Source organism: Belonocnema kinseyi, chromosome 9, assembly GCF_010883055.1.
Source record: "Belonocnema kinseyi isolate 2016_QV_RU_SX_M_011 chromosome 9, B_treatae_v1, whole genome shotgun sequence".
NCBI classification, from domain to species: Eukaryota; Metazoa; Arthropoda; class Insecta; order Hymenoptera; family Cynipidae; genus Belonocnema; species Belonocnema kinseyi.
The window spans coordinates 58652411-58666022 of record NC_046665.1 but is presented as its reverse complement, the minus strand read 5'-3'; the positions used below and the strand labels follow the sequence as shown (position 1 = coordinate 58666022).

Here is a 13612-nt window from a genome sequence, read left to right as displayed (position 1 = left end):
CGTGTTCTTAGGGTCCACGAGGCTTTTGCAGGATCGTCGTATTGATTCCTTTACAGACTGTAACCACCTATCTCACGGTTGTGAGACGTGGTTATGGCTGAATTTTTCCGCGATTTCGCTGGAAGCGGGTGCAATTTTTCAGATTAGCACCCGCTCCCGGCGAAATCCTGCGGTTGTCCTTATGACAAATTTATATATATATATATATATATGTTTGTATATTGAATGTGTGGCCAAAATAAGTTCTCAATCTCTATAAAGAAGATATATTAACACCAAAAATTTTCTCAAAGAAAGGATACAATTTTGAGACCTCGTTCTCGAATTTTGGATTTATAATAGTATAATTAGATCAGAATTTTATTTTTTATATTATTCTGTAAAAAGCCATACCAACGAAGTATTTTTTTAGTATTATAGAAATTCTAAAAATTAATATTAATATTTTTGATTTTTTAGAATTTCAAGAGATTGAAAAGGATTTTGTAATATTTTATTGAAATTCCAAAGAATTTATTCACAAAAGTTGAGGAATTTGAAAGGATCTACCATATTTAAAGAGATTTCAAAATATTTCAAGTTATTTTAAGGTATCTTCAAATATTTAAAATTGGTTTATAGATTGCATTTTTTTTAATGATACAAAGAGCGTGAGGAGATTGCAGGATTTTACACACTTTAGGATAATTATTGGCAATTGTCGGTAATTATAAAATGTAGGGTCATTGGATTTTCAATTTAATAGTTTAATAAAATTTCAAATAATCTATTCCCAGGAATTCAGAGATTACAAACTATTTAAAATATTTAAAGAGATTTTCACGCATTTGAAGGCGTTTCGCAATATTTTACTTTTGGTGCGTCCATGTTTTAAATAATAAAATAATAATAATAAATATTTTATTAAATCCAAAGGAATGTTCAAGATATCAACATAAAATGTTAAGGGATTTAAAAAGATTGAACAGCATTGCAAATATTTTGGAGGATTTTAAAGGGTTCCAAGGAATCTCGATTCGTTTTTAAAGCTTCGAGGGATTTTTTTTCAATTTTAGGAAATTTTAAGAAATATCATCATATTCTTTGAAACTTCACAGGATTTCAGGAAGTTTTATAGTATTTTAGTAATAATCTCGTTTGCTAGATTTGGCGAAAAATTAGACAGGAAGTAAAAATATCTAAAACCTTCGGTAAAAAACATAAACTTAATTAACTTGACGAAATATTTGTGAAAACGGTCTAATTTCTTTGTATTAAAAATTTGTAGGTTATTATACATAACAAATTAGGTTTTTGATTAATTTTGTTTTTACCCGATAACACAGCTTTTTACACGTTTTAGTTTTCAAGAAGAGTATAGTTTCTTTGTTGCATTTTTCATATTGTTGTAATTTTATTTTTTCCTTTCAGAAACTTAAAATAATTTAGTAATTCAGGTTTATCAGGTAATAAGATAAATAAATTGTATTTAATAAGACATGGATGAAAATATTTGGAAAAATTACGTAACATGAGGCGAAGTTAAGGCGGGTGGTTACACCACTTTGTTACGACTGGTTAAATGGGGCAGGAGATGATTAGAAAATTGGCAAAAAATATGTTACTTAATTTATGCATGGTCCCTATTTTGTAATTATAATCGGATTAAATTGTAGAATTCTTGTAACAAAAAAATGTGTTGCCGTGAAATTTTTGTAATTTACCCATTTTTTGCAAATGATGTCCACAAATCTACCATTACATCTATCATATATCCATCCCGCTCAGAAATAGGACGCATTGGTTCCTTATCAAAAAGAGAAAGAAGTTCAGTTGAATGTGCAACTCCACATTCTTGCTTTATGCCATATCTCAACTCAAAATCATTCGAATCACTATGATAGCCGTAGTTGTAAACATAGAAAGGACTTTTCGTAGTGTTGGCTGCCTTGTCAATCAAAGCTTTCATAGGGTACGTAATTTTACTGTCACCTAAAAAGTCTGTCAAATTTTTCAGAAACTGTAAAAAAGAGAAAAAATTAATATTTGCAAATAAAATCATAATCGATACGAGTTCTGTTCGGAAATTATCCGACCAATTTGGAACAGTTTCAAAATCGTTTTGTAAAGTTAACTATTTTTAAATTATTAGTATTCGGAAATTAAAAAACATTAATTAATGTATGTTTACAGTTGATCAAACTAAGAAGCTTTTATTCAAAATTTTAATTTCTTAACTTTTAAAAGCCTACAAAAATACCCTATAAAAATGAATTCACTCTATTTTCCCGGTCCAAAGGCTACCTTGACAATTTTACAAAATTCTTTAAAATCTCATCAAATACACTATATATTTGTAATCCTTTAAAAAAATTAACCTCCTCCAACTTGTGAAATACCGCAAAGCATCTTAAAACGTTTAAAATATTTCTAAATTTCGTAAAAAATTTTTTAATATTTTAAATCTTTGAAATTCTTTGAGACCTTATGAAATCCATAAAAAGCCCTAGCAGTAACTCAAAATTTCATTCTTTTTCATTCACTGCCTGAAGTTCTCTAGACACTTTTTACAATTATCTTAAATTTTCGAATCCTTCTACATTTTTGAAATCTTGTGTAATATCCTAAAATCTCTCAATTTCTTGAAGACCATTCAAACCTTATAAATCCTTAAAGTCTTTTTAGAAATCCTTTATAATTACAAATCCCTTGAAATACTTTATAATTCCAGGACAGCTAATAAAATTTAAAGTATATAAATAATATAATATATCAAATATTTGAAAATCTTAAAAGAGGTTTAAACTTTGGACATTTCGAATTGAATTTGAAAATATTGCGCGATGCCTGTAGAATCTTTTGCAAATTATATAAACCTTTAATAAAGTAGTTAATTTTCAAATTAAAATTTACGTTTTGATTTAAAAAAGATTAATTTTCAACAAAAAGTAAGAATCTTCAATATTGATTTTAACAATATAAGTAAAAAAATTTAGTTGTATTTTATTCCAAGAAGCTTAATTTTCTACCAGAAAAGAACAATTCTTAACAAAATGCATGCATTTTGAACTAAAAACATAAATTTACAATAGAAAATGTAACAGTGAAATTTTGAGTTAAAAACGTGGTTTTATGACAAAAAAAACAAAACTTCAACTCGTATGATATAGTTTTAAACCAGAAGATTATTTTTTTTTACAAAAAATGCGAACTTTAACCAATTACACCAATTTGCAGCAAAATAGTTGAATTTTCAAGCAGTTCAACAAAAATACAAAAATTCAACAAAGTTATTGAAAACTATTTGGAATGTATATGTGAATTACTTTTAATTACCTGGATTATTTCTCTGACCTTCAATTTATGTACTTGGGTTACATTAGTAATAATGAATCCTGAGTGGGATATCCCTCAGGATTACCTAAGTTACCTATAAATATCTGGATTACGAGTGGATTACTGGATTATAAATGGATTATCCTAAATTTCGTGTTGACTACTCTGGATTATACCAGATTACTAGTGATCAACAACTAAATATATTAATTACAAGTGAACTACTCGGGATTAATCGAATGGTCCAGCGAACGGTCCAGCGGATTATCAGAATTGTTTCACACTCGGCAACACCCTAGTTACAGCTCTGCTTTTATAAAAATAAGTATACGATTAATTCAACGTATTTAAATGACAATGTTCCATCTCGAGGAGAGAAAGGAAAAGACGCTAATTCGTGGAGAACAAATAAAAAAGTGCCACAAATTTTAGGGGAACTGATGTACCCAATACAATTTATATAGGATATTGGAGCTTCGAAAGTTTGCCATGCAAGTTAGCATCTTTTCATTTTGTCTTTTGGACGTTGAATCTTGTCATCTGGACAATTTGAATTTAGAGATTGCCTTTCAAGGTTGATGAAAATCTAGAACCATATAGAACATACATACCGTAGCTTCATTTTTAGTCAAAATGGATTCCTTAAAATAATAATCTTTAATGCATTCATTTTTATTTGGAAGGTTATTGTAAAAAGTGTGGATTGCAGTAGATGATGGGTTTGAATATAATTCTGCAATTGATAAGATATACTTTCAGAAAATTAAAACAGATAATTAAGTTTTTGTCTTACAGTGGTTATTTATTGAAAATTTAGCTTGCCTTTCGTGTAATAGATTCCTTCATTACTAACCGTTCCACAAATGAAAGGAAGATCTTTCATTTTATTTTGTGCTATTAAATTCAGAGGACTATCAGTTAAAAAGGCTTCTTCTGATTCCAGCTCGTCGGTGGGCCTCCAGGGTAATTCGTCGAGTGCTGATTTAACTGATTTAGTGGCAGTCAACAAAGCCTCAAAATTAATTTCTCGCAAACATTTAATAAGATCTTTAGAATCTTCTGTGACACAATCAACGTTTTTGGCCATTTTTCTTATGTCTGGTTTAAAATCTTCTTTTCTTCGATAGTTCCAAGGACAAAGTGCGCTCCCACTTTGAAAAATGTACTGATTAAACAGCCCTGAAAACAAACTTTCATAATGGCAACTTTCTACAGCATTATTCGCGATGTCCCGGAAATTAGATTCCCAAACTTATTTATTCCAAAAAATTAAAGTTTTACTAACTTGTGCTAGACTTGTGCTCATTTGTGCCGTAAATGGTCTTTTGAAAAATCAAAAATTACGGGCACAATTTTTGAAACAACTTTTTCTTTGCTAGATCCGCAACTTCTTATTAGAGAAAAAAGAAAGGTTGTGCTAGGCGGATCGAAGTATGTACCATATTGCACAAACAATAAAAAAATCCAAAAACCTAACCGTTTAGAAAACAAAAACCAAAAACCAAGAAAATTTATTATTTTTAAAAATTTCAAAAAACTAATACTTGTGCTAAGTTGTGTTCGACAAATTCAGTCTTTATTCCGTCTAAGAAAATTACGTGAGATCAACAGTTCTCATGTTGAAACTCAAATTGTAAACTCAAATAGCATAAAATGTCCAAGAATAGTCGAATTTCGAACAAATAAAACCTTTGCTGAGTTGTGCTCGAAGAATGCAGTCTTTATTCGTTCTAACAAAATTACATGAGATCAACTGTCATCATATGAAAACTCAAAATGTACCTCAAACTCAAAAAAACATAAATATCAAAAAATAACACACAGATATTCACATGATAGAATTTGCGTTTTGTAATACGAAACGTTTATATTTTAATAATAACTATACATAAAAGACTAAATGATTTTCATAATATATTGTTCAAAATTGCAGTGTAATTAACCAATCATAATTTCGGTGTGATTTTCGCTGTTTTGAATAGCGTAACGGATGCGCAAATCAGCAAAAGTTTTAGTTTTTTGAAATTAGGCTATTTTGGGATCTTTTATGTTTTTTTAGTTCTAGGTGCATTTTCATATTTCATATGAGAACGGTGGATCTCACGTAATTTTGTTGTATGGAATAAACCCGATAAAAAATGCTTCGACTTGAGTTCGACTTGAATTGCCCCTAATCCAGACATGCTGAAGTCGAAAAGTTCGACTTGAGCATGTCTCAGTTTTGAGACGGAGCCAGACTTCAATTTACGTCTTGGCGACAAGTTTTTGTGTCTTGAAGACATAAACTTATCTCTTGAGTCGGATTTTTATGACCCCAACACGTGTGAGTTATAACTCAGTGCGTATATCTACCCTAACGACAGTGTTTGTTTTTACGTATTTGTAACAGCTTAGGAAATCCTTCTAGAAAGAAAATTTTTAAAGATTAATACTCGTTCAGACGCACTGATTCTGAATTTTTTAATTAAAAATACCTAACTTAATAATTACAGATTTTTTATTCATCAATTTTAATCTCATTTATGAGATGCAGCCAGACATCGATGTTTTGAAGACGAACTCAATACATAACCAAGTCGAACTCAAGTCAAAGCATTTTACTGGAGAAGACAGCATCTATCGAGCATAGCTCAGGACAAGTTTTATTTTTTCGAAATTTGACTATTTTTTTACATTTTATGTTTTTTGAGTTTACATTTTGAGTTTTCATATGAGAACTGTTGATCTTACGTAATTTTATTTGAGGGAATAAAGACTGAATTTGGCGAGCACAACTCAGCATAAGTTTCATTTTTTCAAAATTCGACTATTTTTGGATCTTTTATGTTTTTTGAGTTTACATTTTGAGTTTTCATATGAGAACTGTTGATCTCGAGTAATTTTGTTAAAGGGAAGAAAGACTGCATTTGTCGAGCACAACTTAGCACAAGTGTTAGTTTTTCGAAAATTTTAAAAATAATAAATTTTTTTGGTTTTTGTTTTTTAACAGTTAGGTTTTTGTAATTTTACTTTCTTGCACAAAATTGTGTATAATTTCAGCGGCTTAGTACAATTTTTCCTTTTGCTCTAGTAAGAAGTTGCGTATCTAGCAAAAAAAATCGTTTTTAAAAAATTGTGCCCGTAATTTTTTATTTTTCAAAAAACCATTTACGGCACAAATGAGCACAAGTCTAGCACAATTTAGCACAATTTAAATTCATAATTATAATAATCATCATAATTATTGGTTCGCACAAAATCTGAATGTATCATTTTTTCTGCAGCAGTATTCAATTGATATGAAATTCTTTACTGATATAAAAAGACATAACATTCTTAGATATTGTTGTTGCTGATCAAATTAACACCTTGAGATTTAGTGTTGTATTGAAAAATAATTTAAATAAAAGTCGTGGATCCTTATGAAATGTATATTTATTGTAAAGTTTATTTCCCTTATTAGGACAACCTGAATGTGTTCGAACCTTAAAAAATTTCAGGAAATTTTAAACCCTGCTAGGAATTACGGCGCTTTCTCAGGCTTGAATCTTAGTCAATGTATTACACAAAAAAACCATTTTCCTATAATTATGAATTGTTTCATTTCATATTTTTGCCACATAATACAAAGGTCTAAATTGAAAATCAAACAGAGAGTTTTTTTTAAATGATCTTGTTCTTGCTTTTTTCTATTAATTAAAAATATGATGCATTTCATGGTGTGCACAACCGGAAAACAAAGGGAGGTCCAGAGAGTTATTTTTTGGACGATACTGTAAACAGCGTAAACACAGAAACGAGCTCAGGATCTAGATTGAGTGCCTGTCACTTTCCTGATGTTAGAGATTAGAGCTAGCGGAGAGAAATAAAAAATGATTTAAATATTAAGGAATTTGATTTTAATATTCTGCATTAGGTTCCTCACTTAACGACGCGACGATTAAAAGTAGGTAGAAGACAACCGGTTAATCCGTTAAATTTATGCTGAGAGTTTTAGTAATTTTGCATTCACTTTTAGATTGCAATGATTATTGTCCCTATTGACTGATTCTCCTAATTTTTTTACATTATCATCCTGATGAGAAGGTATTGGTTTTACGCAAAAATTTCACTTTGTCGGTTTTCATTGAATCTCCACTTTTAGAGACCCCCTGAGTCGGAAAAAACTATTTTCACGAAGGTGTCTGTATTTCTGTAGTCTGTATTGTGTGAGCACGATTACTTTCGAAAGATTGATTAGGTTGGATTCTGGTTTGGCTCACTTTCTTAAGGCCTTAAGAGAAAGAAAGAGTTTGTAAACAAGCTATTTTTGATGGCAATTTAAAAACTGAGCGCATTTTCAAAATATTTGAGACTATTTTTGTCAAGATTTAAAAATTCTGTGTACAGTTATCATATTACTTGGAAACTAGAAAAATTTATTCTCATGACTTTTTTAATAAAAAGAAAATTATTAGAGTTACAGAATTTTCAAACTCCTTGAAAAACAAACCAAAATGAACATTTAAAGCCAATCAACGCAAGATATGAAAAAAGTACATAAAAGAAAAACATTGATTATTGAAACTCAAATTTTTATAGTACAGAAAATAATGAAAAAACCAAAATTCTATTTTGCGGTGAAACTATGCAAGATAAGAAAAAAAATTAACTAAAATTGCGAATCCTGATAAGATTTACACATTTGTGATTAATCTCTTTTCGATTGGACGCATAGTTTTTGTTCTCATTCGTAAAAAACAACATTAAAAGTAAAAAAATTAAAGTTTTGGAGAAACGACACAAACTATGAAAAAAATGAATAGATAAAAGTTGCTCCTTCAAAAAATAGCGAAAATTGATTCAAATTTGGTATGAATAATTTTTGATAGGACACGTAGTTTTTGTTTTAATCGTATAAAATTACACTCAAACTTAAAAACTAAATTCTTCGAAAAACGACACAAGGTACGAAAATGAAATGAACAGATTAAAGTGCTCACCTCAAAAAGATTTATAAATATGTTATTATTCATTTTTAGATAGGACGAGTAGATTTTCTTTCAATCGTGAAATATAAGAACTTAAATTAATTTTTTTTTTGTAAAAACGATACAAGGGGCGAACAAAATTTAAAGACAAAAGTTTTTTAAAAAAAGATATCTACAAGTTTGTTATAAACTCTGGTTATAAAAATATATTAATAGAAAAAAAAACTTTTTGCAAATGGACACAAGATACAATAACCTTTTATTTAACCACATTTTTCGCCACAATTACATCTAAATTGAGTATAAAACAAATAAATTTATTGAAAAACGACACAAATTGCAGTAAATATAGAGTTAAACATAATGTAGAAATAATATTCTGTCGATGGAATGGCGGTGCTGATCTACTAGTCGTGATATGGTACTTAGTTTTTTATTATTAAAAAACAAGCTTTCGCTTGGTGACACCAAGCCTCATCAGGGATACATATGGAAGTAAAACTAATTACCTAGTGGAAAAGAATTTTTAAAGATAAGATATGTTCGTTAAAAATGTTAGGGAAAGATGTTCTATGTGATTATATGTGTTATTCTACTTACATTTGTCGTTATAATAATAATTTAAGATAAGCATTATTGGAGTTTCGTTATGTAACTGTAATATTAAGGTGAGGTTTAGAAAGACTTTTTTAAAATATGTATCATTGCTTTTGTAACTAATAAGATAAGAGAGAAGAGATCATCTTACACTTACGCACCTGGATTCAAAAAAAGAAAAGCCTATCTAAGTTAAGTAATCAAAATCGCTTTCAACTAAGATGCCGTTCTCAAGGATATCTTCCCGCACATATCATTAATTTACAACCTAGTATTGAGTTCGATAATCCTAAATGTAGAAGTCATTTTAACAAAAACTGCATAGATTTTAAAATCAGAATTCTAAAATTAGAGATCACGAATGTAAATTTTAGCATCAGAAATGTCAAAAGCGAGATACAAAAAATAGAAATGAAACTCCTAAATATTGAAGATAAAGAACCACTAATCAAAAGATTTTTTGTTTGTCAAAACAATATTATTAACAATTTTGAGAAAGTCTTAATAGAAAAATCGATAACGAAATTTGAATGGCTCACAAAAAATACTATGACATCAACTCCAAAAAACGACCAAACAAAAAATGGCTCATCAATCTCACTGAAACAGAAATTCCTAAAGATGTAGGTTATTTTCTAAGCCTAGGAGAAAAATTTTGCATTTCTGATAAAAATAAAGGATCTATTGTTGAAGAAACTCTTGCATGCATAGAAAATAAAATTGATTTAATTCCTAATGAAAAAAGAACCGAACTTTGATCTAAAATCTCGAATAACTTACAAAAATACCTCAATAAAAATTACAGTAACAATATTAAATCTGAACTTGAAATTCTTGGAACTAAAACAAATGAATTCTTACAACAAAACAATGACATATTTGTCACGAAATCTGATAAAGGTAATACTTCCGTCGTCCTAAACAAAACAGATTATACTAAAAAATGTGAAACTCTATTATTAGATACTACAACATACACTAAATTAACTAAAGACCCGACACAAGAAATACAAAGAGAACTTAATAAACATATCTCCAAACTTTTGAAACTCGATTTTATACATTCAGATTCAGCTAAGTTCCTTAAAAGCTACAATGGTATTGCTCCAAAATTTTACGGACTACCATAAATCCATAAAGAAAACATACTACTAAGACCTGTCACTTCCTTCATCGGATCATCTATCTATAAAATTTCAAAATATATTGGAAAATTCATTCAATTAGTAATTGGAAAAACAACATCAAGCATTAAAAATAGTTGGGATGTCATTGGAAAAATTAAAAATATTCAAATCCCTATAAATTACAAAATTATTTCTCTAGACGCCAAATCTTTATTCACAAATATTCCTAAAGAACTCGTTTTAAAAAATATAAAAACTAACTGGTTTAAAATCAGAGAACACACCAACATACCAATTAAAAAATTTTTAGAATTAATAGAATTTTGTTTAGACAACGCATATTGCATATTCCAAAATCAATATTACAAACAAATCTTTGGTACCCTCATGGGACCCCCTCTCTCCGGTATAATTTCTGATTTAGTAATGGAAGGACTTGAAAAAGATATCCTCAAAAAACTACCTTTTAAATTAATCTTCTATTTTCGATACGTCGATGACATTCTGACATGTGTCCCTGATGACAAAATTGACATCCTACTAAACCTTTTTAATTTCTACCATCCTACATTACAGTTCACTATCGAAATAGAAAAAAACAACTCAATAAATTACTTAGACATCACTTTACACAAGAACTACAGTAAAATTATAACTAACTGCTTCCGTAAAGAAACATGGTCAGGGAGATACGTTAGTTTCGATTCTAACATAGCAACTAAAGTTAAGATTTCTGTTACAAACAGTCTAGTAGACAGAGCCGTCACACTCTCAGATACCCAATTTAAAGCACAAAATCTTAAAATCGTCGAAAATACACTAAAGAATAACGTTTACCCAAGCAGCTTAACCAAAAAATATATTAATAAAAGATTAAATTATTTACAAGAAAAAAACCAAGACTCATACATTAAAACGCAAAACAGATCTCCAAATATCGATCTTAATCAACTTATCGCACAACCTTTTATCAATGAACTCTCGAAATTCTACAAAAGAACTTTTATCGATTTCAATATTTTAATTACCTTCAAATGCGATAAAGATCCTTTTCATTGTTTCATAAAAAACAAAGATATAACCCCAATATAGAAAAAAAACCCATATTATTTACAGCATTCCATGTGAGTGCAGATGTGTATATGTTGGCCAAACTGAACGAAACTTTAAAGATAGAATTAGAGAACATAAGAACGACTTTAAAAAAGATTCTAGAGGCACTGCTCTGGTTTCACACTCACACTCTTTATACCACCAATTTGACTTTCCTAAAGCTAAAATTTTGCGCACCGAAAATAATTATAAAAAACGCACTTTCAAAGAAATGTTCCAAATTGTGAAACATCAAAACTCTGCCAACAAACGTTCCGACACAGATTTCCTCTGCGATATATACCATAGTTTAATTCTATCTACTAACAACGTTTAAAACATGTATATTTTCTATGTTATAAAATCAAATTTTTCCCGCTATATGTATAATTTTCAAACTGCGGCATAGGTGGCTCTAGCGAACATACTAGGCAGTCTGATAAGTCCCTGAAAAATGAAACACGGAGACGTTTTTTTGGCCAAAGTCGGTTTTATTTTTCAACATACTCTCCTTTTAGGTCGATACAGCGAGTCAAACGATTTTATAACTTTTTGATACCCTCCGAAAAGTACTCGATCGGAAGGTCTCCAAAATACGCCTCAGTTTCAGATATGAGCTCCTCATTTGAGTAAAAACGCTTACCGGTGAGCTTACGGAGGCCATAACCTTTCCGACCCATTGTTGCGTTTTTGGACGCTTCGGTGCACTTTAGCCCGGTGGAACCCACTGTTTTGCCTGTTGCGTTGACACAGGAGTGTAGTAGTGGATCCAGGTTTCATCCATGGTTATAAATCGGCGCAAAAACTCGGTCGGCTTACGCGAAAATAATGCCAAATTCTGCTGGGAAGTTGTCACACGAATTCGTTTTTGGTCTGCTGAGAGCAAACGCGGCACCCATCGCGCGCAGAGCTTCTTCATGCCCAAAACTGAATGCACGATATTGCCCACACGTTTCAATGATATGCCTACAGCATTAGCTACCTCTCTCAATTTCACTTTGGGATCATTCAAAATCATTTCATGGATTTTTTCGACATTTTCTGGTGTAGTGACCTCTTTTGGGCGCCCAGATCGTTCAGCATCAACTGTGCTCGTACGGCCACAACGAAACTCGGTAAACCACTTATGAATCGTTCCAATCGACGGTGCAGAGTCCGGGTAATACTTATCCAGCTTGGCCTTGGTCTCGGATATCGTTTTCTTGCGAAGATAGTAGTGTTTCATCAAAACTCGAAACTCAGATTTTTCCATATTAAAAAAAACTCGGAGGTTAGTCGCTTCTCAGTGCTGTAACTTGTAAATGCGTAAACATAAATGGCTGAAGTTTTGACAGGCGTCATTTGAAGGATCAAGCTCAACGAAAATGTTTCACATTAGTGATAACTAATGCCATCTCTTAGAATTTTCAGATACTTATCAGACTGCCTAGTAGAATACTCTCTCTCCGCATAATAACGAATATAACCTCACTCCTGGACATGCAGTCATGGTGATGAGGAGTGCTGCCCACAATTTTATTTATTTTTAACACTAAAATGCACTGTATTTCCAGGAGGAAGTATCACACGTCTTTTTATCTTATTAGTTAACAAAACAATGATACATATTTTTAAAAAGTTTTTCTGCACCTCACCTTAATATTACAGTTACATAAAGAAACTCCATTAATGCTTATCTTAAATTATTATTATAACGACAAATGTAAGTAGAATAACACACATAATCACATAGAACATCTTTCCCTAACATTTTTAACGAACATGTCTTATCTTTAAAAATTCTTTTCCAATAGGTAATTAGTTTTACTTGCATATGTATCCCTGATGAGGCTTGGTGTCACCAAGCGAAAGCTTGTTTTTTAATAATAAAAAACTAAGTACCATATCACTAGTAGATCAGCACCGTCATTCCATCGACACAATATTATTACCTCACGCTAGTTAACAAAAAAGTTACATCATTAAGAAAGTAATGTAGAAATTTTCGCATTTTCGACGAAATCAAGTGTGAAGCATGAGATACGTGATTAGAATGTGTTCGCTAAAGCCGAAGGAGCTTCATAAAAAGAGAATTCATAATCACCAAATGACAGCCGTCGATGCTTTAAACTTTAATTTTAAAAGTCTTGCCCCATTAGTATATTTTGTTGGATCCTAAAGAAGCGCGTGAGGAATTTATTTGCGATTTATGGGGATGATGATATATGGCGGTGATATTTAAGAAATAATTATTCCTTTGTGATCTATAGAAAATTGTTAAGAGAAATGTTGCGTTTCACCTCGATTCACCTACTATTGATTATTCTGAATTAGATGAACAAAATCACTTTTTTATTATAGAAAATACGTGTTAAACATCACGAGTCTTGCGGAACCTTCAAATGTCATGTTTTTAACGTATTTATTTTGTTTTGGATGCGAACAAATTTGTGGGCGATATACATGGAAATTAAAACAAATTTTGAACACCCTAGTCCACATTGACTTTGTCTAGACCCTCCTACCTGACCCTCTTTGTGGACAATCGCAGAG

At 30.6% G+C, this 13612-nt stretch overlaps 1 protein-coding gene across 2 annotated transcripts in view; it reads right to left on the bottom strand.

The window, feature by feature from the left end:
- LOC117179803 (esterase FE4-like) overlaps window positions 1–13612 on the bottom strand; it is a 28842-nt gene that overhangs the window by 2892 nt on the left and 12338 nt on the right. The window contains exons 5-7 of one of the 2 annotated variants that reach the window (XM_033371923.1): window positions 4138–4494; window positions 3927–4048; window positions 1704–1999 (exon numbers count right to left, since the gene is read on the bottom strand). In XM_033371923.1, coding sequence (XP_033227814.1) covers window positions 1704–1999; window positions 3927–4048; window positions 4138–4494 — 775 coding nt within the window. The remainder of the gene's footprint in view (window positions 1–1703; window positions 2000–3926; window positions 4049–4137; window positions 4495–13612) is intronic. The other variant, XM_033371924.1, reaches the window with a different exon arrangement.